The sequence below is a fragment of the Geotrypetes seraphini genome, chromosome 11 (genome assembly GCF_902459505.1).
Source record: "Geotrypetes seraphini chromosome 11, aGeoSer1.1, whole genome shotgun sequence".
NCBI classification, from domain to species: domain Eukaryota; kingdom Metazoa; phylum Chordata; class Amphibia; order Gymnophiona; family Dermophiidae; genus Geotrypetes; species Geotrypetes seraphini.
Window position 1 is genome coordinate 138,621,334 of NC_047094.1, and position 24,778 is coordinate 138,646,111.

Genomic DNA, 24,778 nt, shown 5'->3' on the forward strand with positions numbered 1-24,778 from the left:
TGTGTGTAATTAAACTCTGGAATTGGTTGCCAGAAAATGTGGCAAAAGCAGTTAGCTTAGCAGGGTTTAAAAGGTTTGGACAAGTTTCTAAAAGAAAAGTCCATTAACCGTTATTAGGGTAGATTTGGGAAAATCTGCCTTTTTCTGGGATAAACAGCATGAAATCTATTTACTCTTTAGGATTCTGCCAGGTACTTGTGACCTTGATTGGCAACAGGATACTGGGCTTGATGGACCTTTGGTCTGTCCCAGTATGGTAGCTCTTACATTCTTATGTGAGCCAAGTGTAGGACAGTTAAGCCATTGTGACATCACTGCTGAGGCTGGCTCTTAGGCATTGGTGGAATGAGGTATTATGACATCACAATCTCAGCTCTGGAATGTTGCTGCTCTTTGGGTTTCTGCCAGGTTCTTGGGACCTGGGTTGGCCACTGTTGGAAACAGGACAATAGGCTTGATGGACCTTTGGTCTGTCCCAGTATGGCAATTCTTATGTTAATAATGAAAATTTCAAGTTCTTTGCACGATACTATGTTTGGATTGAAACTTAGTATGCAGTAAGAGACATTAGCTCAGTGGTTCCCAACCCTCTCCTGGAGGACCATCAGGCCAGTCGGGTTCTCAGGATAGCCCTAATGAATATGCATGAGAGAGATCTGCATATAATGGAGGTGCCAGGCATGCAAATCTGCTCTATGCATATTCATTAGGGATATCCTGAAAACCCGACTGGCTTGGTCCTCCAGGACAGGGTTGGGAACCACAGCATTAGCACATGCAAAATCAAGGATGTCCAACCTCGGCCCTTGCCAAGTTGGGTTCTCAGGATTTCCCCAATGAATATGCATGAGATCTATTTGCATGCAGTGGAAACAGTGCAGATCTCGTGCAAATTCATTGTGCAAATCCTGAAAACCCAACTGGATTGTGGCTGTCAAGGACCAATTTTGGACAACCCTGTGCTAAATACTGAGCAAACAGTTTATACTTAATGTGCCAGTGCACACTAATATGTAATGTAATGTAATGTAATTTATTTCTTATATACCGCTACATCCGTTAGGTTCTAAGCGGTTTACAGAAAATATACATTAAGATTAGAAATAAGAAAGGTACTTGAAAAATTCCCTTACTGTCCCGAAGGCTCACAATCTAACTAAAGTACCTGGAGGGTAATAGAGAAGTGAAAAGTAGAGTTAGAGGAAAAATAAAAATAAAATAAACATTTTAACAAGACAGCATTGATCTAAATACTTTGGAAGGTAGAAGAGAGGAGAGAAAGGAATAGAAGCAGAAGGGGGAGCCGTTGAACAGTAGAATTCTGGAGAAATTTAAATGATAGAAATAGAACAAAACAAAGACAAAAGGCAAAACAATAGATAAGATTAAAGATAAATCATAAGCTGGAAAGAAAAATAAAATAAATAAATAATATCTGTTAGCACATGCTAAGCTTTCTTTACAGGGCCCCTAAATTTGTTGATTGACCTTTTATTTTGCTTTCTGAAGCGCTGTTCTGAGGTGTTCTTAAAACCTCTGCTGCTGGTATTTTCTTTAGGATGCTGTTTGCCTGATACATTGAATTCCTGGTTTTTGGTGACTCAGCTTCACGTCTGGTAAGTCAAAGCAATAAAACTTTGGCCCCTGTAGATCTAAAATCTTTAGTCTAATACATCCAGGTCCATGAATTACATGTACAAGCTTTGGACTAAATGCATTATTTGCAGTAGAAATTGATGCATACTTTTTCATCTTATTAACACGGATTCCACTACTTAGACATGTAGACACTTGTTCTGCGGGTGCTTTGCCCAGTCTTTAAAGGTCTCATTTTATAACAAGATGCCTATATGAGGAGAAGTCCTTAAAGGCGTGTGTGTGTCGAGCTACTGGGCAGTTCATGACAAAGGTTGAAAATGTATAGCGTCTACGAAAGAGACTCACTGAATATCATTTGCACCCCAAAGTGACTGAAAGCTCAAGAAAGTAAGTTGTCAGTATTGATTCAGTTTTCTATACCGTTCTCCCAAGGGAGCTTTTCTCCCTGTCTGTCCTGGTGGGCTCACAATCTATCTATCTAATGTACCTGGAGCAATGGGGGGATTAAGTGACTTGCCCAGGGTCACAAGGAGCAGCAGGGGTTTAACCACTGCGTCACACACTCCCCAATAAGAAAAGAAAATGGAATTAGCATGCATCCTAAATGAGACCTAAACGTTGCTGCCTGGTCTTAAATCTCAAAAGCAGCACTTACTGCTTGACTAAGTCAAATGCTGCACAAAAGGGTTAGGCCATTCGCCTTCAGCTTCTACAAAGCTGCGCTACAGAGCAGTGCACGCTAAACACCGAGCTGCCTATGTTAGGCATGTCTTTCCACTGAAAATGCTTACCTCTGGAGCATTATTAATAGGCTTCTTAATTGTTTACTTTCCTAATGTTGAATTTTTGCCTGTGTAATGAAGCATTTAGTCAATCAGTTGTGGCCAGGTAACTTGGGCAGCAGCTTCTCAAAAATGTCATCTTATGGGAAGGAAGTGCCGTCATTGGTCAAGATGGAACTTAGGTGCTGAGCAATTTCCCTGCAAAAGCATATTGGGAGAGAGCTAGAAGTCGAGTTTTGGCGCCGGTTCTCGGGCTGGGGAACAGCAGAGACGGTTGCTGATGGGTGCAGCAAGCATGGAGAGCCCAGTGCCAGATAGCCAGCCCGACACTGCACTGCTCACCAGGGCAGATATGAAAATGTGGCTGGTTGAAGTGAAAATGGACATTGCAGCGGTTGGGACACAGGTCCGGGAGGCGCTGCAGGAGCTTCGATCCGACTTGGCCAAGCTGGGGGCTCGGATACACACAGTGGAAATTCGGATCAATTTGTGTGAGGAGACCACGGTGGGGACACGGCGGGGCTTGGAAGACATGCGTACAGAGCTCCATGGGTTACTAGATAAAATGGTAAAAACAGCATATTAATTCTTGGGACTACAGGACTGGAGGAGAAGAGCAAAATATTTCTATTGCCTACCCTTTATCCAGCCTTATCTGCCTGCTGTCGGATAGGAGGCAGGAGGGATTCCTCACCGCTGGACCTGGGGGAGGCCTGCAATAGGTCCGGGAGAGGGGCGGGTGGGTACTGACTTGAATATAAACCAAGACCCCCCTTTTTGGACCATTTTATTGGCCTGAAAATCTAGGTTTATATTTGAGCTTATGCAATAATGCCTTTTTACTAGGGAACATTGCTAAAGTCATGTTATTTGTGGTTTTCCAGGATGTGTCTGGTACGCTTGAAACAAGAAGGAAGAGCTGGGAAATACATGTGTCGCTACGTTGTTTATGTGATGTGGGAAGATGTTACGCAGCGTGGGAAAGTTATGGGGGTAAGTCACTGACCGGGATGATATTCTGAGAAAGAAAGTTTTTGCACTTCTCTGAGAGAACATCTTCTGTGCCTGGCAAAATTCCTCCTGCTGCACGCCGCGTCCCTTCCTCCTTAACTCTGTAAGGTTCCTGGTGTGAGCAACAACCCCCAACCTGCTGTTGTGTCAGCATTGGCTCTTCCTCTGACGTCACTTTCTAGGTTCAGGTCCAGGAAGTGACATCAGAGGAAGAGCCGACGCTGGCATGATAGCAGGTTGGGGGTTGCTGTTCGCACCAGGAACATTTCAGAGGTACGGGGGAAGGGAATGGTAGACCCCCCGTCTCCCCCCTCACTGCACCCAGAGTTATTTAAAACCCCAACAGTGCCCCAGTATCTTTAGTCTCTTATCATTCGTTTCATGAAAAAAAGGTAGAAAAGATGTTACCTGTAAGGCTGCTTTCCCTTCCACAGCGGGCCAACCCCCTAGCTCCCACCCACTTTATATTTACATATAATGTAATTATATGTAATGTCAATCGTAGAGAATGTAATTATCCATTCACATGGGACATTCCCTGAGCAACTCTTCCAATAGACTTTTACTGCACGTTAAATTAGGTTTTTCAGGTTTATTGAAGTCTTGATATACTGCCCAGAGGAAAACATTGCAACAGTTTACAATCCAAGAGGAAGTTGAAAGTGAATGATAGTAAAAGAGGGCAACAGAGTGATGACCATTTATAGTAAAGTGAGGAGGCGTAGGGGAACTAGGGGGCTTCTACGCAGATTGTCTCCAAGGGCTGAAAACAAATTAATTAGAAGCATCAGTGAAGAGGAAAGTTTTTAGAGCTGCAGCAGCTCAGTACCCTGGGTTACTGGCTTCCACAGTACAAAAATAGCACAACTTGCGATCAACCTTGCAAACAGCACTATTGTTCAGTCTTGGGAGCATCGGGCCTGAAAGCCATGCTCCAGTGCTCTTGGGCTCCTTAAAGATCCTGAGTACTAACGAAGCCACACCCTCCTTGACCTGTCTGGGACTAGAAAACAACCTTTCACTATCCCCCAGGAAGTAGAGTCAGTAGTATGGGAAACTAGAAAAAGGGGAGGGTGGTGGATGCCTGGAATGCGCTCCCGAGAGAGGTGGTGGAGATGAAAACGGTGACGGAGTTCAAAAAAGCGTGGGATGAACACAGAGGATCTAGAATCAGAAAATAATAGTAAATAGTGAAGAATTAAGGCCAGTCTGTATATGGCCATTTGGTGGAGGATGGGCTGGGGAGGGCATCAATGACTGGGATGGTGTAAATCAGGAGTCTCAAAGTCCCTCCTTGAGGGCCGCAATCCAGTCGGGTTTTCTTGATTTCCCCAATGAATATGCATGAGATCTATGTGCATGCACTGCTTTCAATGCATATTCATTGGGGAAATCCTGAAAACCCAACTGGATTGCGGCCCTCGAGGAGGGATTTTGAGATCCCTGGTGTAGATGGATTGGAGTGAGCTTTGACGGAGACTTCAGTAGTTGGAACCTAAGAACAGTACCAGGCAGAGCTTTGGATTCTTGCCCAGAAATAGCTAAGAAGAAAAAAAAAAACATCAAATTTTTAGGATGGGCAGACTGGATGGCCCATTCGGGTCTTTATGTGCCATCATCTACTATGTTACTGTGTGTTTCCATTGCACTAATGCTCTGCTCTGCCCAGGAATGAGAGACCTCACGCATCTTAATGATAAAATCCAGCAAGAAAAAAACCCCTCAGAGTACCGCAACATTGTTCAGACTGACCAATGTTGAAATATTGTTTTCTTATACTTTTGTTGCTCTACAGTGGCTTCCGTGCTGTCACCTCTTCCTTTGAAGTCCCACAGGGCAGTGAATTGAACCCCATGTTTCTGAAGGACTCTGTAACTACTTTTTTTTAAACTACATTTTGTGACATCTGGTTAGCTAATAGGCATACCTGCAACATAAGTTTCATGACCAATGCGCTGCTATAACAGGTGGTGATTTTGATCTCGCTCATGTAGCTTGTATTGGACTCAGTTCCTTTTCTCTGTAAATGCTGAATAGAAATCTCCTGCTTCAGCTGAACGTCTTTCCAGTTAAGAGACATGGATGAAGCTGCTTTGGAAAATATAAGTTTGTTAGAAAGGTAATCGACACATTTCTCTCCTTAAGACTCCCGAGCCAAAGGCTGACACAGCTGTGAAAACAGAGCATGAGCCCTGAGCCTCAGCATTTTCCGCTGGGGAAAGCAGACCTCAGATAGGCCTTTTTCACCTGACCAGGTTCCTTTTTGCCATTAGGTATGTCTTACGCTTTGGCTAACCAGTGCTCTTTACTTCATTTTTCCATTGTGACCTTTAAGCCAATTTCAAGACCAAACATTGAAGTTGGTGTAATGCAGTGGCATGAAATACAAATCGTAACAGCTTTGAAAGCTCAGTTGAGCTCGACATTCAGAGAGATCTCCACCTTGTGGCATAAACTGTCAGGTTTGAGCTTTTTACAGCAAGTAGTCTGGGAGCTAGTCATGAATCCATAATCCTACTGCTGGCAATGGAAGTTTACTGTCTGTGGGTTTGAACACTCAGGTGCAGAATGATTGTTTTTGGACTGACCACAGAAGCAACTATTAACCCCTTGCTGCCAAGTATTTTGTCATCAGTGTAACCCAACCAATTTTAATGAAATGAAAACTATGATATTTGGTAGCATACTGCAGTGTTTCTCAGCCATTTGGTTTTCAGGATTACATTAATGAACATGCATGAGAGTGATTTGGTACATATTCATTTAGTAATCCTGAAAACTTAACTGCTTATGCATACCCCCAGGACAGGGCTGAGAAGCACTGACATTCTGGTTAGAGGAGGTGGTTTCCATGGTTAGTGAAGCTAGCTTTTTAGAAAGGTTTGGACAAGATCCTGGAGGAAAAGTCCATACTTGTTATTGATAGAGGCATAGGGGAAGCCACTTCTTGCCTTGGGATTGGTAGTGTGGAATCTTACTACTATTTGGGGATTCTGCCTGGAATTCTCCCCCCCCCCCCCCCATTATCTCCGCTCATTGGGCAAGCCCCTCTTATCTGTACCCTTCTCTTCCACTGCCAACTCCAGACTTCGTCCCTTCTTTCTTGCAGCGCTGTATGCCTGGAACAGGCTGCCTGAATCAATACGTCATGCTCCGTCCCTGGCAGTGTTGAAATCCAAGCTAAAGGCCCACTTTTTTGAAACTGCTTACAACTCTTAACTCCCCATTCACTGCTGCCAGATACCTATACCCACTATAATCTCCCCAACCCTGAAATGTCCTGTCTAACATTAGATTGTAAGTTCTTCTGAGCAGGGACTGTCAGCGCTATAGAAATAATAAATACTAGTAGTAGTAAAGTTGCTACTTCTGGAATCTTGTTGCTCTTTGAGAATCTGGACTGGAGTTGATGAGTTCAAAGAAGTGGTAGGTGGCCAGGAAACCAGCTGGACTGGAACTGGATGTGGAACTTCAAACACCCTCACCCCTGCCCAGAGCTTGACAAGGGCATTGCTCATTGTCCAATGAAACACTGCTCCTCTTGACACGCAAAAGAGGGGGCACTTACAATTTCTGCCCGGGGGCTTTGCTGAGCTTGGGGGGGGCCACAACTTGATGTGACCTGACCTACTAGCAAGAAGTTGTGCAGTGGGAACAGGAGGCACCTGGGCTAAGACCGAAAGAAGTGGGAAGCCTCCAGTACTGGTAGCAAGGGGAAAAGGGCAGGCGACTCTTGAGCATGGAAGAGAGAAAGACATTGAACAGGGAAATGGAGCTGAATTTGAACTGGTGGTGCGCAGGGAAATGTGACTATGTCAGAAAAGTTACCACAGGCAACGTCGCTTTTTATCCTTCAGTGTCGGCTCTTCCTGTCATTGTGACGCAGAATTCACCAAGCGTCCGGTGAGCTCTCGCTGGCCCTTGACATGTACTTTCTAACTTGTAAAGGGAATGGGACTTGATATATTGCTCTTTCTGTGTGGTTACAATCAAAGCAGTTGACATATTTTAGACAGGTCCTTATTTTGTACCTTGGGCAATGAAGTGTTAAGTGACTTGCCCAGAGTCACAAGGAGTTGCAGTGGGAATTGAACTCAACCTCAGTGCCGAGGCAGCTTCTCCAACTACAAGACCAGTCCTCCACGCCAAAAAAGGGACCTGGCTTCAGCCTCGAGTGCATTAAGGCAGTCTTTCACAGAGGTAGGTTGTTCATTTCAGAGGAAGCCAATATCATTTGATCATTCCTGGCAAACAAAGTTCAAGAAAACTCACTCGTGCTCTCTTTCATTCATTTTACATCCAGCACACAAAGCTATTAGGTCAAGTTCTAAAAAGTAAAAATATTTTGTCTAATATGTTTTGCAAAGCATTAAAAAATGTAGCTTCGCATATCTCCGGGGATTATTTTCAGCTTCCCCTGTTTTTCTTTTCCTCTTACTTAGAGGGCAGAGGTATAATTTGTATTCACTTTTGAAAGAGTACAGTAATAAAGGAGCCCTTGTGAACATTGACGAACATGGTAGACGGGAGCTTTAACAGGCCTTTCATTGTTTATTTTATCTGTAATTTAGAACCTTGGCAAAAAAATCTTTTAACTGTTGAAGTACTGAGATACTTCTCTTAATACCTCTGCTAGCCATTTCTAGAAACCGATAAGAAGTCGTCTCTGCTCACATTCTGGCCAAGACCCAAATGAGAGGAATCGGAAAATATATTTATTTAATACAGAACCTAATCACTAGAGCTGGAGGAAGATCTCTGAATTTTAAGAGACATTTAAGTCTAGATAACAGGTATGTCTCATCCCACCACCATCTCCTGCCCTTTAAAATAGCACTGGAGCTGCGTATGGACAAGTGAGAACATCTTCACTTACCTTCCTCAGTCTTTTCCATATAGTTTATTAAAAGTTACTATACTGCTAAGCTTTGTCGGATCACAGTAGGTTTACATTACATAAATAAAAAAATAGACAACACTAAATGACTAGAAAACAGTTCAAGATCCGAAAGCGAACGTACCGAGAGAATTCATACCTTAAGCACAGAACATAACACATCCATCATCCTTAGGTGCTCCCAATAGAGACAGCTCCTCCATCAAGGGTTAAAGGCTAACCTGAAATAATTTCTTAAGCGAGCCCTCAGCCTTGATTTCCTTATGGATCTCGTTTCACAGCAGAAAAATACTCTTACAAGTAGACACCCAGCTGTTGAGAGGAGAAGGACTACAAATCTATGCTCCAGGACTAGAAGTATACATTATTTAGTCAACAGTTTTCTCCCAGGGGAGCTCAGAACGGTTTACTTGAATTTATTCAGCTACTCAAGTATTTTTCCCTGTCTGTCCCAGTGGGCTCACAATCTGGGCAATGGGGTACCAAGTGACCTGCTCAGGGCCACAGGGGACAATGTAGGCCTGAACCCATAATCACAGGGTGCTGAGGCTGTGGTTATAATCTCTGCACCACACTCTGACATACATTAAATGACAAAACATGGCAGAGCAGAGCACAGCAGACATAATATTACAAGCATGGCTGACAAAGTGAAACTTGACATGGCAGAAATGGTAAAACAAGCGTGCATACCCTTTCATACAGAGCGAAAAACCCATCAGCAATCAGGAATAACAAGTACAAAGAGGGGTTATATGTTCCTGTTTGATTGCCTTACCCAACAGATGAATAGCTTCCTAGCAATCTTTATCTGTCTGTGATACCCTGCAGCACTGCTGTTGGTCTCTTCTGCCACAGCTTTGACCCTTCAAGAGTTAGACGCTTATGGTACCAAGGTTTCCAAGACTTTTTAGGTACACCCATACCACATGAGTAACCAACAGGATCCACTGCCTTACCTAGCAAGTGAAATACGGTACTCTTCTGAGATCTATATTGGATTACAGTACATAAGAACATAAGCAATGCCTCTGCTGGGTCAGGCCTGAGGTCCATCACGCCCAGCAGTCTGCTCACGCGGTGGCCCAACAGGTCCAGGACCTGTGCAGTAAACCTCTATCTATACCCTTCTATCCCCTTTTCCAGCAGGAAATTGTCCAATCCTTTCTTAAACCCTAGAACTGTACTCTGCCCTATAACGTCCTCTGGAAGCGCATTCCAGGTGTCTACCACACGTTGGGTAAAGAGGTCTTCAACAAAAGAAGAGATAATATAATAACAGAAGATACATTTCACTTATTTACTGGAGATGAAAACCAGTTATGGCCCTCTTTTACTAAGCCGTGCTAGAGCTCAGGCCACTAAATGCTCCAACACTGCTCCAACGCTTCTAGAAATTCTATGAGCTCGGAGCATTTAGCCTTCCGGGCCACAGTAGAAACCTCTACAGTGGCTTAGTAAAAGGAGGTGGGTGGGGGTTTATGTCTTTAAAGCTTTCTAAAAAAAGAAATAAGTTTGACTTGTATGGGAACGTCATTCCAGTATCTACCATTAACTTTAGATTAATATTCTTCACTGTGTTTATAGCACATGCAGGATTTTAGCATGCGCTACACTTCTAGAACTAACGCCAGCTCAGTGCTGGCGTTAAGGTCTAGCGTGTGCCCTATTCCGAGTGTTAAAGCCCTAACGCACCTTTGTGAAAGGAGCCTTTATTGCTGGCTGGAAGCGAGTATCTTGTCACTTGCTAGGAAAATTTAATGGTTGTGTAAGGCGGCGTGTCTCAAACCTTTTTTAGCTCCAACACACTAAACGGAGCAAATGTTTTATAATTGAAATTATAAAATTGCAAAACCAGCAGAAAATTAAATTTGAGAGTTATTTATTTAAAGATCTTTAAGCCTTGTATGAGTAATGGTAACAAAGGTGAAACTAAAGTAGTTGGAAAAAAATTGCTAATCAATGCGATGGATGTGCTTGTTTTTGGAGTGCAAATTAACTCAAAACACGCCTCGATAGTCAACAAGCAAAAATGCATTTTGTCATCCGCCATCTGCAGTTATTCTCTTTAATTTCTGTCAGTGCTGAAAATCCAAGTTTGCAAACATAAGAAGATCCAAACAGTAACAAAGCCTTGATTGCTTTGTTGCTCAAGTTGGGATAACTACTGCATAAAAAAATGATCTCTGAAAACTAATGGAAGTAATTTTAATCACATCAAAGAATGATGCTTGTCTGAGCGGTTGTATCCTTACACACACAGATGCTCATGACATTGACAGGCTCTTGTGTATGTGATGTACGTCATCTATTCTAGTGTGTACTTATAAAGGGAATTTTTAAAAAAGAGTAAAATCCTGGAATCTCTTTGGGGCACACCACTGTGCCCTTCACAGTTTGAGAGACACTGGTGTAAGGCAATATTGAGCTCAGACCATGTAAAGTTTAAAAAAAAATCAGAGTTGCTGTTCAACATGCAGCCAATGTAAATTTTTCAACAAGAGAGAAGCTCTTTCATATTTCCCCACACCAAAAATCAGTCTAGCAGTTGTAATTTATAACTTAACGCTACAGTAATCTAATTGGGGTAATACGATGATTCGTAAGATGACATGTGCTATAGTTCTAAACATATACCACAAAACTGGAGCATCGTAAAGAAGAATTTTCTAATCAAGTACCGAGGACCTTAGACCTAATTTCAGTTTGAAGTTATCTCTCTCCCTTTAGATCAGGGGTCTCAAAGTCCCTCCTTGAGGGCCACAATCCAGTCGGGTTTTTAGGATTTCCCCAATGAATATGCATTGAAAGCAGTGCATGCACATAGATCTCATGCATATTCATTGAGGAAATCCTGAAAACCCGACTGGATTGCGGCCCTCAAGGAGGGACTTTGAGATTGTTCTGGAGCACTGTGACGTATGAATGTGAAATTATTGTTTTAATTATGAATGTGCTGTTGTAATCCGCTTTGTGTAAAAGCAGAATATAAGTAATATAAACAATAATCCCTAATTTTTGTTTCTTGCTTATTGAGCGTCAAAAATGGTTGTAGGTTCAGTTATCTTTTAAACCCGAAATAGCTTCATCTTCTAACATCAGAATAAGGAAGAATGGACAGCATTTCACCCATTGAACTCAAAAATACATTCCTTCATGTCAACCGTTGGGTCCAGAATGATTTTAAATCTTTGAACCTAATTTTCCCATTGTATATGGACTTTGAATGATTTAACATCTGATATTAGGTAGTTGATTTGTAACGTGGTGGTGGAGGCTCCAGATTTGATGATACTTAACCCCTTACTCGCTGTCCATTATGATTCTCGTAGTCCAGAAAACATTGATATCGAGCACTTTTGGGTCCTTTATTGCTGTGTTTCTTTTTACAGATTGATTCGGTTGCTCTGAAGAACAGCATGAGAGTCATGATGGAAAATTTCTATGCTGCTGTTTTTGGCTATGATGAAGTAAGTCTTAGATTTTAAGCAGAATAACCCAGCAAATAGAAGATTAGCTTAGAGAGGTAATAAAGAAAAATATGGAATGCCCAGAAGATCAATATGCCCCTAAGGGGAGGGGGGAGAGATTGTAATTCATAAACAGCACCTGGTTTAATATGTTCAATTACAGTGAAACACCTTCATCAGTTATTTGCTCTGAGGAAGGTGCCTTGACTTTTAAGTAATATAATCTTGTGCAGTGGTTAGATCTACAGCCTTAGCACCCTGAGGTTGTGGGTTCAAATCCTTCACCCTGGGCAAGTCACTTAATCCCTTTGTTGCCCCAGGTACACTAGATAGAGTTTGAGGCCACCGGGACAGATGGGGAAATATGATAAAAGTACCTGAATGTAAACCACTTAGGATATAAGTGGTATATAATAAATAGGTTAAATTAAATCTCCTGATAATTTCACTCTAGCTCCCTAAATGACGATGGACTAATCTGGAACAACACACCCAGAGCAAGGAGAGCACAGGCACTCTTTACTCACTCCCCAATCAAAGGCAAACAACGCAAGCAAATGCACGATGGTCTACTGGCCACTCAAGCAGCAACACCAGGCCACAAAACCTTCAGGAGTGAATTAAAAACCATGTTGTTCAGGAAATTTATCAAGATCACCTCAATCTATCCCCAGATCCTAACGTTCCAACTAAATATCTATCTTGTAATTATACTGGATAGGTCCAGAACACCTCTTTTGTAATCCACCTAGAACTGCAAGGTATTGGCGGAATGAAAGACGCTAATGAAATGCAATGTAATCTGCCAGCTAATTGTGTTTTGCTTGTGAAATATCAGGGAAAACTGTTCTACAATCCAAAAAGGATTTCTTTTGCAAGGAAAAAGGCAATGTGTAACAGTGAAGGAAAATGTATAAAAAAATATGAGGGCAAGAAGAGAAGACCTTCAATCCTCCACAAAGTACAAGCACAGGAGACAACCAATGGAATGGAATAGCCCAAGATGACTCGACACAAGTCGTCTTTTTGCTGGAGGTCAGCATTTGTCATTATCAAGCTCATCAAATTGCACTTCAGTAGAGACTAGACACCAGTTGTCACTGGAAATTCAAACCATTTGGAACATCTTGGGACAATAGAACGCTTTGGACTCCTGATGCTGGCCTCGGCCCGAAACCCAACTCGTGTCAAGCCATCTTGTGTTCGATTCCATTCTGTTGGTTGTTGTCTCCTGTGCTTCTGTGTAAAAAAAAAATATGAGAACATTGGATCTCTACCTAACCTGAAAGAAATTTAGTAAAATAAATAAAAGCATTGTGTATCCTGTAGACCAGGGATCTCAAAGTCCCTCCTTGAGGGCCGCAATCCAGTCGGGTTTTCAGGATTTCCCCAATGAATATGCATTGAAAGCAGTGCATGCACATAGATCTCATGCATATTCCTTGGGGAAATCCTGAAAACCCGACTGGATTGCAGCCCTCAAGGAGGGACTTTGAGACCCCTGCTGTAGACGGAAGGCGTAGCAAAAAAATACTTTCTGAGCAAATAGAGGCATTTCCACTTTAGTGTGTAAAGAGTATTTAATGTCTGTAGAATGGAAAACATGATAGCAACAAAGATAGTCTTTTTCCAGTTGACACACCTGACGGATGATGCTCCCATATTTGACCCATTGCACGCCTGACCTTTGTGGACACAGTATGACTGCTCTTATGAGTTAAATGTAAACATGATCTGTCCACTTCCACTGAAATACCAATCTGAGAAAACAAAAATCCCAACTCAGTGTACACATAGAAAACCTACCATACAACAGTAACACTAATTCCGATGGAACATAACAAATATACCCTAGGTCCTGGAACACTACTGGTAAAACAGAACAAGTTGGACTGCTACTGATTTCTACACAGAAACAAACCCTTCCCAAATCGAGAACAAGGGATCACAAATTAGAAATAGAACTATGTAGACAAAAATTGACCTGGGAGCTCCAAGAAGTTAAAACTGACATATACTACAACACTGGAGAAGCTAACTAATCTAATCTCAAATATTTATCATCTACTTAATCCCAATAATGGTTAAAGCAACATGCAATAAAAAAAAATGAAAAGATGCACAAAAATCTTAATTATCAGTAACAATAGTCATCAATCAAGTACTTTTTAAGTGTTTGCAAAATAAAAAAAAGTGGAAAGATATCTGTTTGATAGCCATTGGTGAATTCATTTCAGGGGATCCTGTCAGATGATCGTGTGCTGGCAGGTGCACTCTGGAGAAATCTTTTCAATAAACAGTGTGAAGATCCAAGGCACCTAGAATTCATGGTGGAATATGTACGCAAACAGGTAGGACTCTAGCCGTTTGCCTCTTCTCTCCTCCTCATACCAGAGAATTAAAATGGATGGCACTGGTGAAAGGAGGATAAGCACAAATTATATTGAAATTGTAGGGAAAATCATTTAATGAAGGGATCCTCTACCATGCTTAGTAATGTCCTGTGTGCTGGGGAAGCGTAGCGCAACGGAGGTCAGAATGAGGAAAGAAGAAAAGCTGTGACAATTAATGGAAAACTTGAACTAACCTCAGCTTTCTCATTATGACATGCTAGTGAGAGAAAGTTTATAGATGCCAAAAGAGGATGGCATCATGGAGAAGGGAAACTGCCGGCAAATCCTGGGACTAAGGCTTATTTTAAGACCTACCCCGAAAATCCTGCTAGGGCTTATTTTCGGGGTAGGTCTTATTTTCGGGGAAACATGGTAGCTGCAGAAACGGAGCAGGATTTTCTCTCTCTGCCCCATGGCGTGAGCAGTTGGCTTTCTTGACCTCTACTTCCTTGATCCTCCGGGATTAAAAAAAGCAAAAAGATACCGGGGGGCTGCCCTGTCTGCTTTGTGCCCTGGCCCTGTCAGCCACTAGGTCTGCCTGCCCTGTGCCCTATCTCTCCCTGCCTGCCAGCCACTAGACCTGCCTGCCCTGTCCCTACCTGCCTGCCTGCCATTAGGCTTGCCTGCCCAGTGCCCTATCTCTACCTATCTGCCAGCCACTAGGCCTGCCTGTCCTGTCCCTACCTGCCTGCTTGCCTTGTGCCCTGTCCAAGCCTACCATTAGACCACCAGAGAGGGGACAGGGTATAGAGCCTGGCAGGGAGGGGGGACAGGGTGCAGAGCCTGACAAGGAGTGTGGGGTTTGGATGCAGAGCCTGACAGGGAGAATTTGGTTCAGAATGGGTTTTTTTCTTGTTTTCCTCCTCTAAATATAGGGTGCGTCTTATGGTCAGGTGCGTTTTATGGAGCGGAAAAATACGGTAGTTTAATTTAGTAGAACACTTGTGCGATTGCTTTGCTTAGCTCAGCTTGTATGATTACAGGTCTGCAAGGAAGCAGTGTAAGTGATACGTGGTGGGGATTACTGTCTTCCTTACACACTTCTGAAGAATTCTCAAAGGCAGCTGCAGTCTTTTAAGTGAGGGTGATAGATTTCTAACTTGTGGTTTGGGTGTACAATCACTTAATTCACCATACCATGCTTTCCCTTCTGACAGGAAAACAGAGAGATTTTGCCCTTATGAAAACAGGGAGGCTAAACCCTCCCTTTTTCATGTCTAGGGATATCAGAACTGCTCTTATGCTGACCTTTGTTATTTTGGCAGTTTTCTTGTTTTCATTTGGCACTCATTTACTGTAGAAACAGTGCAGCTCGACATCGTAATCGGTATGAGTTGGTGCAGCCAGGGTCTCTGGGGTTTAGGGAAGTGTGCCGAGAAACCAGATCCGCAACTTAAAGTCAAACTGAACAGGAAGCACACTTTAAAGAAATCAGAAACCCAGAGCTGCCTAAGAGGCAAGAATGACCGCAGCACTTTGAAAGTGTCCCTGCATCATTGTCATCCTCGCCCTCATTCTACTGTGTTTACCTGAAAATAAGACTGTGTCTTATATTAATTTTAGCTCTTATTTTTGGAGTATGTACATGATCATCTCTCCCTTCCTCTCCTTCACCCCAATTCTTCCTCTTTTCTTTCTCTCCCCCACATGTGCAGATCTTTCCTCCCATCCCTCGTGCAGCAGGACCCTTGCCCAGCTTCCCTTCCCTCCCTCCCCCCTAAGCACCCGCCTTGCAGCTGAACCCCCCATCCTTCCCTCCCTCCCATCGGAACCCATCCGCAAGCCCTAGTTATCTCCCTAAGCAACGTCAGGCCAGCAGCACTCTTAACAGACTGCTTCGGCCTTGTCTGCCCATGAATTCACTCTGCGCGTTACCGATGAGTAACGTGGCATACTGAATTCACAGGCGGACAAGGCTGAAGCAGCCTGTTAGAGTGCTGCCGGCCCGACACTGCTTAGGGAGGTTAGTAGGGCTCGTGGCCGGGTTCAGATGGGAGGGAGGGAAGGATGGGGGTTTGGCTGCATAGCGGGGGCGGATGCTTGGGGGGGTATTCTCTCAAGGGTCCTGCTGCACAAGGGATGGGAGGGAAGGAAGGGAAACTGCCGGCAAATCCCGGGACTAAGGCTTATATTAAGACCTACCCCGAAAATCCTGCTAGGTCTTATTTTCAGGGTAGGTCTTATTTTCATGATAGCTGCAGAAACGGAGCAGGATTTTTTCTCTCTCTGCCCCATGGCGCGAGCAGTTGGCTTTTTTGACCTCTACTTCCTTGATCCTCCATATGTGTCAGTTTCCTGTATCTCAGGTTAATATCGCAAGATTGGCCCCGCAAAGCACAGGAGGAGCCTCCTTCCTTTTGGAATCGTAGCCGCTGAGTTTCCCATATGCGTTAGTGTCTCTCTTCATAGCTGGGCTACTGTAGTAACTTGGTGCTCAGGGTTGTCCCTCGCAGTTTGCTTCTCTGGCTCACTCGCAGCCCTGCCTGCCTGCTGGCTCTTTTAAATTTCCATGGAGCAACTGACTGAAAAAAGAAAATTTGAAATAGAAAATGTATTAAAAAACAAAAAACCTTTAAAAACACATGAAAGACGCTAAGGTGGCATGAAGATGGGCATAATAAAACAAGGTTTGAAAAGTATTATATTACCTTACAGAATAAATTGGCAAAACAAGAATTACTAAATCATGGTGACCTTCTGCACGTGGGTAATTTAATGCTCATTAAAGACCTTAGCCTCGATGGCCACTAAGCAGATCCGACACTTGCTCTATATATACAAAGAAAGTTGTATCGTGGATCTTTTTCATGGTCATTCTAGGGTTGAGTTGAGTGTTGAACGGCAAATATGGGGCTTTTTTTTGTAAATACCTTTCTCGTTTGCAAAATCGCTGGGTCCCCCTTGAGCAGTTGCTTAGTTTGCCACACCTGAAGGTGACCGTTGACACCAAGGTTAGTAAACACTGGAGGACCAATGCAGAAAGAAACCAAGAGTAACTACTACTGGGCTACTGGACTTGATGGACCAGTAAAGCTAGTCTTAAGTTCTTAAGTTTAATGTGAAAGTTACTGACTGAGCAATGCAGAAAGTTTTTCAGTGGAGGTATTAACTCATCTGGAAACGATGTCTACAGATGGCACAAAATTGAATATTAATTTGATCATGACCAATTTCTCTGCCACTTCAGATCTGAGTCAGTAGGGATCAAGGGTTTGCGACCCTAACCCGATTCCGATCTGCGCATGCAAGTAGGAAGGATGCGATTCACTAAACTTTTCCAGGAACACCAACTGGGCTGGCCGATCCAAAAATAAGCGACTGGTGAGGACCAGTCGTTCAGGTCCATTCCGACTGCCCTGCTCTCTGCTGCTATGGTTTCTGCCCCGACGCTCCTGCTCTGCCCAGCCCCGACGCTCCTGCTCTGCCCAGCCCCGACGCTCCTGCTCTGCCCAGCCCCGACGCTCCTGCTCTGCCCAGCCCCGACTCGCCTGCCCAGCTCAACCCCGACTCACCACAGGCTCACGAAGTATATAAAAAAGGTAACAAAACAGAAATAAAAGTAGCTCGAAGCTCTGTAAGAATGCGCAGACCATCTACAGACAAAGAAGATGATCTGCGCATGCTTCAGGATCACTCACTATCGATCCGTGTGGTCGGTGGGGGGCGTTCCTCCAATCGCCTCCATTTGCATGCTGGCGTTTAGTGAATTTGTCGGCCTGCCTGCAGTCACCCACGGATTGGACACGGAAAGGAAGGTTAGTGAATCTAGGCCCAAGTGGCAGTTATCCTTCCTTCCTGGGACCCAAGTGTGTCACCTTCATAATATGTTTATATGCATTTCAATGGGGGACTGGAATAAAGGAATCTTGTGGCCAAGATTCAGCCATATATTTGTAAAATTCTTTCCCTCCTAGCTACAACATATCAAACTGGAAACAAGCTGAGTATTTCAGAAGCAGGCACAGAAAGTGGCTTTCCTGTTGATTCTGCTGACCCTCTGAGAGCAGCTTTCATGAGACAAATAGTAGATTTCCTCACTGACTCCATATTGGCAGTGATGTCACAGATGGCTGCAGGCAGACATTGCAAATTAATCTGAGCTCATTCCATGCGAGGTCTTTTTGAAGTTGTTCCCAGGAGCTGGAGGGAACCAGCTGAAGAACTTCAAAAATACTTAGCAGGAAAAGCTGAATTGTTGAAGGGTAGTTTTGCTTTATGTTCTTTTGAAATACTGCACAGTACAAAGAGGGTACAGATTAATTTTAAAGCATGCTCATTATGGTCAAAGAGCTATTTTCCCTTGGAAAAGGCATTTGAGGGGCCTCCGAAAGGCTTTGAAAAGACTCTGCTTTTGTTATGGGATGTGTTTTACACGTTGCAGTTCACACTAGCCAGTTGTGTTGCAGGCGAGCCAAGAAGTCCAAATGTTAGAAGAAATGCAAGAAAAGCCACTAAACATTGAATCTATAGATATTCTCTGACATCCGTTATTCCAGAATCAATATGCAAATAATCTTCAACCACTTAAAACGACATTCTTAGGTCACCCACCAAGAGCAACTTCAGCTATATGTTTTGAGTAAGATTAGGCCTTTGATTACTAAAGCTGATTTTAGGGTGTTTCTTGAAAGACTTTCTGCTAACCAGAATTCAGTTACCAGAACTCTCAAGCAACCAGCAAAAACAATCCAAGAAATACTGTAATACTTTAAGTAAAAATGAAAATAAAATCAATTTCTGGCGGAAATGTAAGTGTAAACTTGGCATGCCATGCTTTACCTACCACATTCCTGGTAGTTTGTCTGGAACAGTTTATGGTATGGAATAGTATGGGGTATAGCATTAGTTAGGCCTATTTTTAATAGTAACTCTCAAGCAACCAGAAACTAAATTTATCCGGCATCTATCATTCCCCATGAGAGTGAACTGAAGTAGAGTAGATTGGGGTTTATTGCTTGCTACGTTTTAGTTGATGGTGGGGTTGCAAAGAACCAATTGTGTTTCTTGTTCAGTGAAGACTCTGTGTTGGCTTCCTGTGCGGTTTAGAGCACAATATGTTACCTTTGCTCATATGTAAGACTCTGACTAGTGTAGCTCCTGAATATTTTAAACTAGTTTAAACCTGTATGACCCAGTTTGCTCTCTGAAATCAACTGGAACGCGCAGTCCTCTGGAATAAGTTACTTACTCCATGACATCTTTCTTCAGCCCTTCTTATTCCACTCTGTCCATTCTCCTTTCTTCTCTTCCTCACTCCAACAGTTGTCTATTTGGTTGTTTATTGTTTTAAATTATGTATTCATTTTGTAACGCGCATAAAATTGAAGGATATAGCGAGTAAGAAATGTTTTAAATAAATACTTAGCAAGTTAGAGACACAAAACTAAACTTGCTTAATAGATCTCAGGAGACTGCTACCGGCTAGGCACGATTGATAGCCATGGCAAGGAGTGAAGTATGTGTGTGTGTGTGTCACTAGCAGCAGTGGGGGCAATGCAGAGAGAATGTTAGCTGTGTAGGGAGGGGAGTGAAACGGTAATGAGCAGTACAGGCACCAGTTGTCAGCAAGGTAATTTCTCCAAAGCCACAGAAAACTCTTTTGCAAGGATCAAATTCCTGCATATACCGGAAGTTCAGACGATGTGTAGGAATAGTGAATTCACTCCATTTTCTGCTCAGTGTGTTCTGTGATTTTACTCTCTTACACGTTTCAGATGCAATATCTGGATTCCCTAGTTGGAGAGGACTTGCTGCTTACAGGTGACGTGGTTTGGCGCCCCCTTATGGAACATGACCCACAGAGCATCCTGAAGCTGCCTTCTCCTACATACAATGACGAGGGACTCTGAGAAATCCGGCCCTGCAGAGACCTTTCACAAAATGTTAAAGATGGACCAGAGAAAAGGGCTGAAATAAGCATGTGTTACTTGGGAATGATTTGAAATTCTTTGTGAAGTCTGTTTTTTTCAGAGAACACAAAGAGCAGTTTTATGGACTGATGCATGGTGACTTTTCAAAACCTTAAACTATATATAACAGAGACATTTCATATTCATTAAAATCTAGTCTCTCTTTACGTTGCGCATCATGTGTTCTTACTGTTTCTTTTTGGCATCCGAATAGAAGCTCAATCACTCCGTTATGCTCCATGACTACTTTACCCCCTGCTTTGAGTTTCCAGCCTTTGTGAAAATAGTGAAATGTAAAGAAGGCCACAAAGCATTTTTAAAGACACTTAAGGTGTCTGACATGAGCCAGTGATCTGGACTCACCCTTTTTCCCCCCTCCCCAAGTATCCTGTCATCTCTGTCTGCTCTTCTGGCTGTTCGTGATGCAGCGTCCTCTCCTTTCCCCCTATTTCGTAAACCGCTCAGAAGGCCTGCTGAATGGATGAAATGGCTACAGTGTCGTCTGTACCTGTAGACAGTCATGCCCTTTTAGCAGGCAGTACGTCAAACTTGCTTTCAGTCATCTGATGAGCAGTGCTACCAAATAAAAAAAGACGGCATATTGTACCTGAGAATTTGGTTTTTTTCTCAATTAAGGCTCTTTGGACTGGAACCTGTAAAGCATCCCGATCCATTCCAGAGGCTGCACACTGAGCTTGTCTACCTAAATCATCTTCACAGAGGTGCATTGGGACTTATAAACATACCTATGAACTCTTCTTCCTGACATTTGCAATATGGATTAGCCAGTGAGGATGTGCAGACTTTCATTCCCCCCCCCCCCGAGTTAGATTACCACAGATTAGCTGGAGGATATATTTCCTCTTACAGGTATACTCTGTCACACTTGAGGAGAGTGTGACACAGTGGTTAGAGCTGCACCCTGAGGTGGGTTCAAACCCTGTGACCCTGGGCAAGTCATTTAATCCTCCACTGCCCCAGGTACATTAGAAAGATTGTGAGCCCGCTGGGGCAGTTGGGGAAAATGCTTGAAGTACCTGTATGTAAACCGCTTTGAGTGAGGTTATAAAACTACAAAAAGGTGGTTTACTGGTCCGTCTAACCCAGTGGGTGACTAGAACCTGGCAAAAACCCAAAGAGAGTCAACATTCCAGAATCCCAGAGAATATCAAGATTCTAGAATCCCCAAAGAGTAGCAACATTCCATTCTACCGAAATTCTACTGGAAATCATACCCTTGATGTGAGCTTTAAAAGACAAGGACGAATCTAACATAACTCCCAGATATTGTATCTACATTGCTGACATACAAAAACGGCCTCTCCTGCTAAACAGATTTCAGCAGGACACGAAGCCAAGTTCTTCCCATAGGCTAAAAATAATACTTCAGTTTATGAAACATTCAATTTTAGATGGTTTTGCACCATCCACTCCCAAATGACATCAAAACAATCATTCAGATATGAAACCTCTTCATCCTGCAATTTTTCAACGGGGATCAAAAATTGAATATCTTCTGCATACAGATAAAACCTAACCCCTATAGCACGTAATTCCTTACATAATGGAAGCAGGTAAATGCTAAACAACACTGCTGATAAAGCAGATCCTTGCGGAACCCCGCATAACAAGGATGACCAATTTGACCTCTTCTGATTGACTTCCACACAAAAGGAATGATCTTCCACGAAAGATTTAAACCACAGCAAAACTTTCCCAGAGATTCTTAAAGATTGCAATTTTGCCAATAAAATTTGATGATTAATTGTGTCAAATGCCGCAGAGACGTCTAGCAACACCATAAAATATGATTTTTCATGATCGAACCCACTCCATATAGTATCCAATACCGAGAGAAGAAGAAGTTCCGTGGAGTGTTTTGGACAAAATCCAAACTGCTAACTATCTAGAATATCACACCTATCCAGAAAAACTTGCAATGATAATTTGATATATCACCTATCTTAATACTAAGCGATTATACAAAATATTATAAAATCAGGGGATACATATAAATAAAATTGCATGATGAGAAAGACAAAACAGACTGACAAGGTATAAAATGATGGGGGATGAACTACAATGAAATATAGAAAAGAAGAGAGTATGAAAAAGGATCGGACAATCGGAAGGGAAGGGTTTAATTCAGGCTGCTTTTATCAGATCGAAAAGCGGAATCTGAGAATGAAGGAACTGGTATCAGTGTTTAAATTTATCTAAGCTTGCTTCCTCCCTATTGTACAGGGGTAAACAGTTCCAGATGATGGGAGCAGTAACAGCGAAGGAGGTCGTTCGGCGAGTGCCAAATGTCTTAAGAGTGGGCCCGAAAAGAAGGTTCTGAGAATTCTGACTGGAGTGTGGTGGCACCCATGACACTAGATGCTGTCAGGGACGAGATGGTTGGTGTGTGAATGGGCATAAGTGGACTGTGGAATGACTTCCAGGCACTTATGACTAGAGTTCAACTACTAACCACCACAATGGCAGAAAGCAACTGCGATCATCGGAACCCTTTAACCCTTTCAGGACCATAAGGATCGTAGGCCAATTTTTGTGGTTTTGACGACATTTTTATGGTAAAAAGGGCTTGCAGATGCCAAAAAATTTATTTTTTTTGTGAAATATCATTATTTTTATTTTAAAAAATCACACTTCTGGCTTATGGACAGTGTGGCAAGTGAATCTTCTCGTCAATCTAGCAACGACGCTAATGAATGAATGTCGGAACCAGTTTGTTTACATAAAGGCAGTATCATATGGAATCCGTACATATCAAATTTAGAACTGTAGACTATCCCAATCAAAATTTATAGGATTTTAAAGTTATGGGACAAATATGTCCCTTGGTCCTGAAAGGGTTAACCCTCCTACTGGCCTGTGGCCAAGATCAGCCCTGGAGCCATTGGTTATTGTGTAGATGACAGAAGCAGCAGCTCCTCTAAGACCATCAGTGGCACACCAAAGAGCCCTGGACCGTCTCTTGCATGTTTTGTGTACAACAGGGACAGATCACAAGTTTGTGGACCTTGGGCCAGCTAGCACATGGGGGCCCGCCTCCCTTTTCCCAGCCACAACTGCCGAGTACAAAGATTTACTATCCATCACACAAGGAACACAATATACATGCAACCAATAAACTGTGCAAGTGTTTTAAATTTATACAAGTACATACATAGCATCAAGTTGTTTGTTTGGTTTTTTAATTTATAACCCGCCTTTCCCAAGGCGGCTCACAATTTAAACATACACAATAAAAAAAAATACTTAAAACACATACACAATTGCAAATACCTTCATACCCATATTTCATGTTACAGAATAGATGTCTCTTAAATAACTTCTTAAAAACACTTCTTAAAAGTGTTATAGAGTATTGACACAACATTAATAAATGTTAAACGCCAAGGTTTCAGCAGAGAAACATAACCACATAGACTGTACAGAGAGGCTGTTATGCAAAGCCCAAATTAAAATTGAGAAGGACTCGCCCCCCCCCCCCCCCCCCCCGGAACGAGTATGCTCATGTAGGGATCAATCCCTGGTGTCTAGTAATGTTATAGAAATAAGTAGTAGCAATGCACTGAAAGTGATATCTGGGTCAGGAACTGGTTGAGTGGAAGGTGACAGAGGGTAGTGATCAATGGAGATCGCTCTGAGGAAAGGGATGTTACCAGTGGTTTGCCTCAAGGTTCTCTTCTTGGGCCTCTTCTTTTGAACATTTTTATAAATGATATTGCTGAAGGGTTGTCAGGTAAGATTTGCCTCTTTGCGGATGATACCAAAATCTGCAATAGAGTAGACACGCTGGATGGTGTGAATAACATGAAGAAAGACCTGACGAAGCTTGAAGAATGGTCTGAAATTTGGCTGCTAAGAAAGAGGGGGTGAAGAACTTAAGTGCATGACAGAAGAGCGGGACTTGGGTGTGATTGTATGTGATGATCTTAAAGTGGCCAAACAGGTTGAAAAGGACGGCGAAAGCTAGAAGGATGCTTGGTTGCATAGGGAGAAGTATGGCCAGTAGGAAAAAGGAGGTATTGATGCCTCTGTATAAGACTCTGATGAGATCTCATTTAGAATATTGTGTACAATTCTGGAGGCCGCACCTTCAAAAAGATATAAAAAGGATGGAGTCGGTCCAGAAGAAGGCTACTAAAATGGTGTGTGGTCTTCGTGATAAGGCATATGGGGACAGACTTAAAGATCTCAATCTGTATACTTTGGAGGAAAGGCGGGAGAGGGGAGATAGGATAGAGTTGTTTAAATACCTACGTAATATAGATGCGCATGAGTCGAGTCATTTGAAAGGAAACTGTGCAATGAGAGGGCATAGGATGAAGTTAAGAGGTGATAGGCTCCAGAGTAATCTGAGGAAATACTTTCTTATGGAACAGTCTCCTGGAAGAGGTGGTGGAAACAGAGACTGTGTCTGAATTCAAGAGGGCCTGGGATAGGCACGTAGGATCTCTCAGAGAGAGAAAGAGATGATGGTTACTGCCAATGGGCAGCTCTATGACCTCACAATGCAGGTGCACAGAGCCTTAGCCTAGAGGAAGAGGAGATGCAAATGTTAAGAGCCTTAGCCAATAGAGAGGAGATAATGGTTCCTGCAGATGGGCCATTTGGCCTTTATCTGCCGTCATGTTTCTGTTTCTAATTAAATCCACTCTGTTTCATACGTTGTATAAAAAGCCATACACAGAAGCCTTAAAATGCA

The 24,778-nt window shown here is 42.8% G+C and overlaps 1 protein-coding gene across 2 annotated transcripts in view; it reads left to right on the top strand.

Moving 5' to 3' along the window:
* LOC117345631 (ubiquinol-cytochrome-c reductase complex assembly factor 1) overlaps positions 1-20,233 on the top strand; it is a 41,663-nt gene extending 21,430 nt beyond the window's left edge. For both annotated transcript variants that reach the window (XM_033914544.1, XM_033914545.1), the window contains 5 exons: positions 1,559-1,616; positions 3,266-3,374; positions 11,682-11,759; positions 13,997-14,110; positions 19,867-20,233. In XM_033914544.1, coding sequence (XP_033770435.1) covers positions 1,559-1,616; positions 3,266-3,374; positions 11,682-11,759; positions 13,997-14,110; positions 19,867-20,001 — 494 coding nt within the window. In that variant the 3' untranslated portion in view covers positions 20,002-20,233. The remainder of the gene's footprint in view (positions 1-1,558; positions 1,617-3,265; positions 3,375-11,681; positions 11,760-13,996; positions 14,111-19,866) is intronic.
* Positions 20,234-24,778: the final 4,545 nt, after the last annotated feature.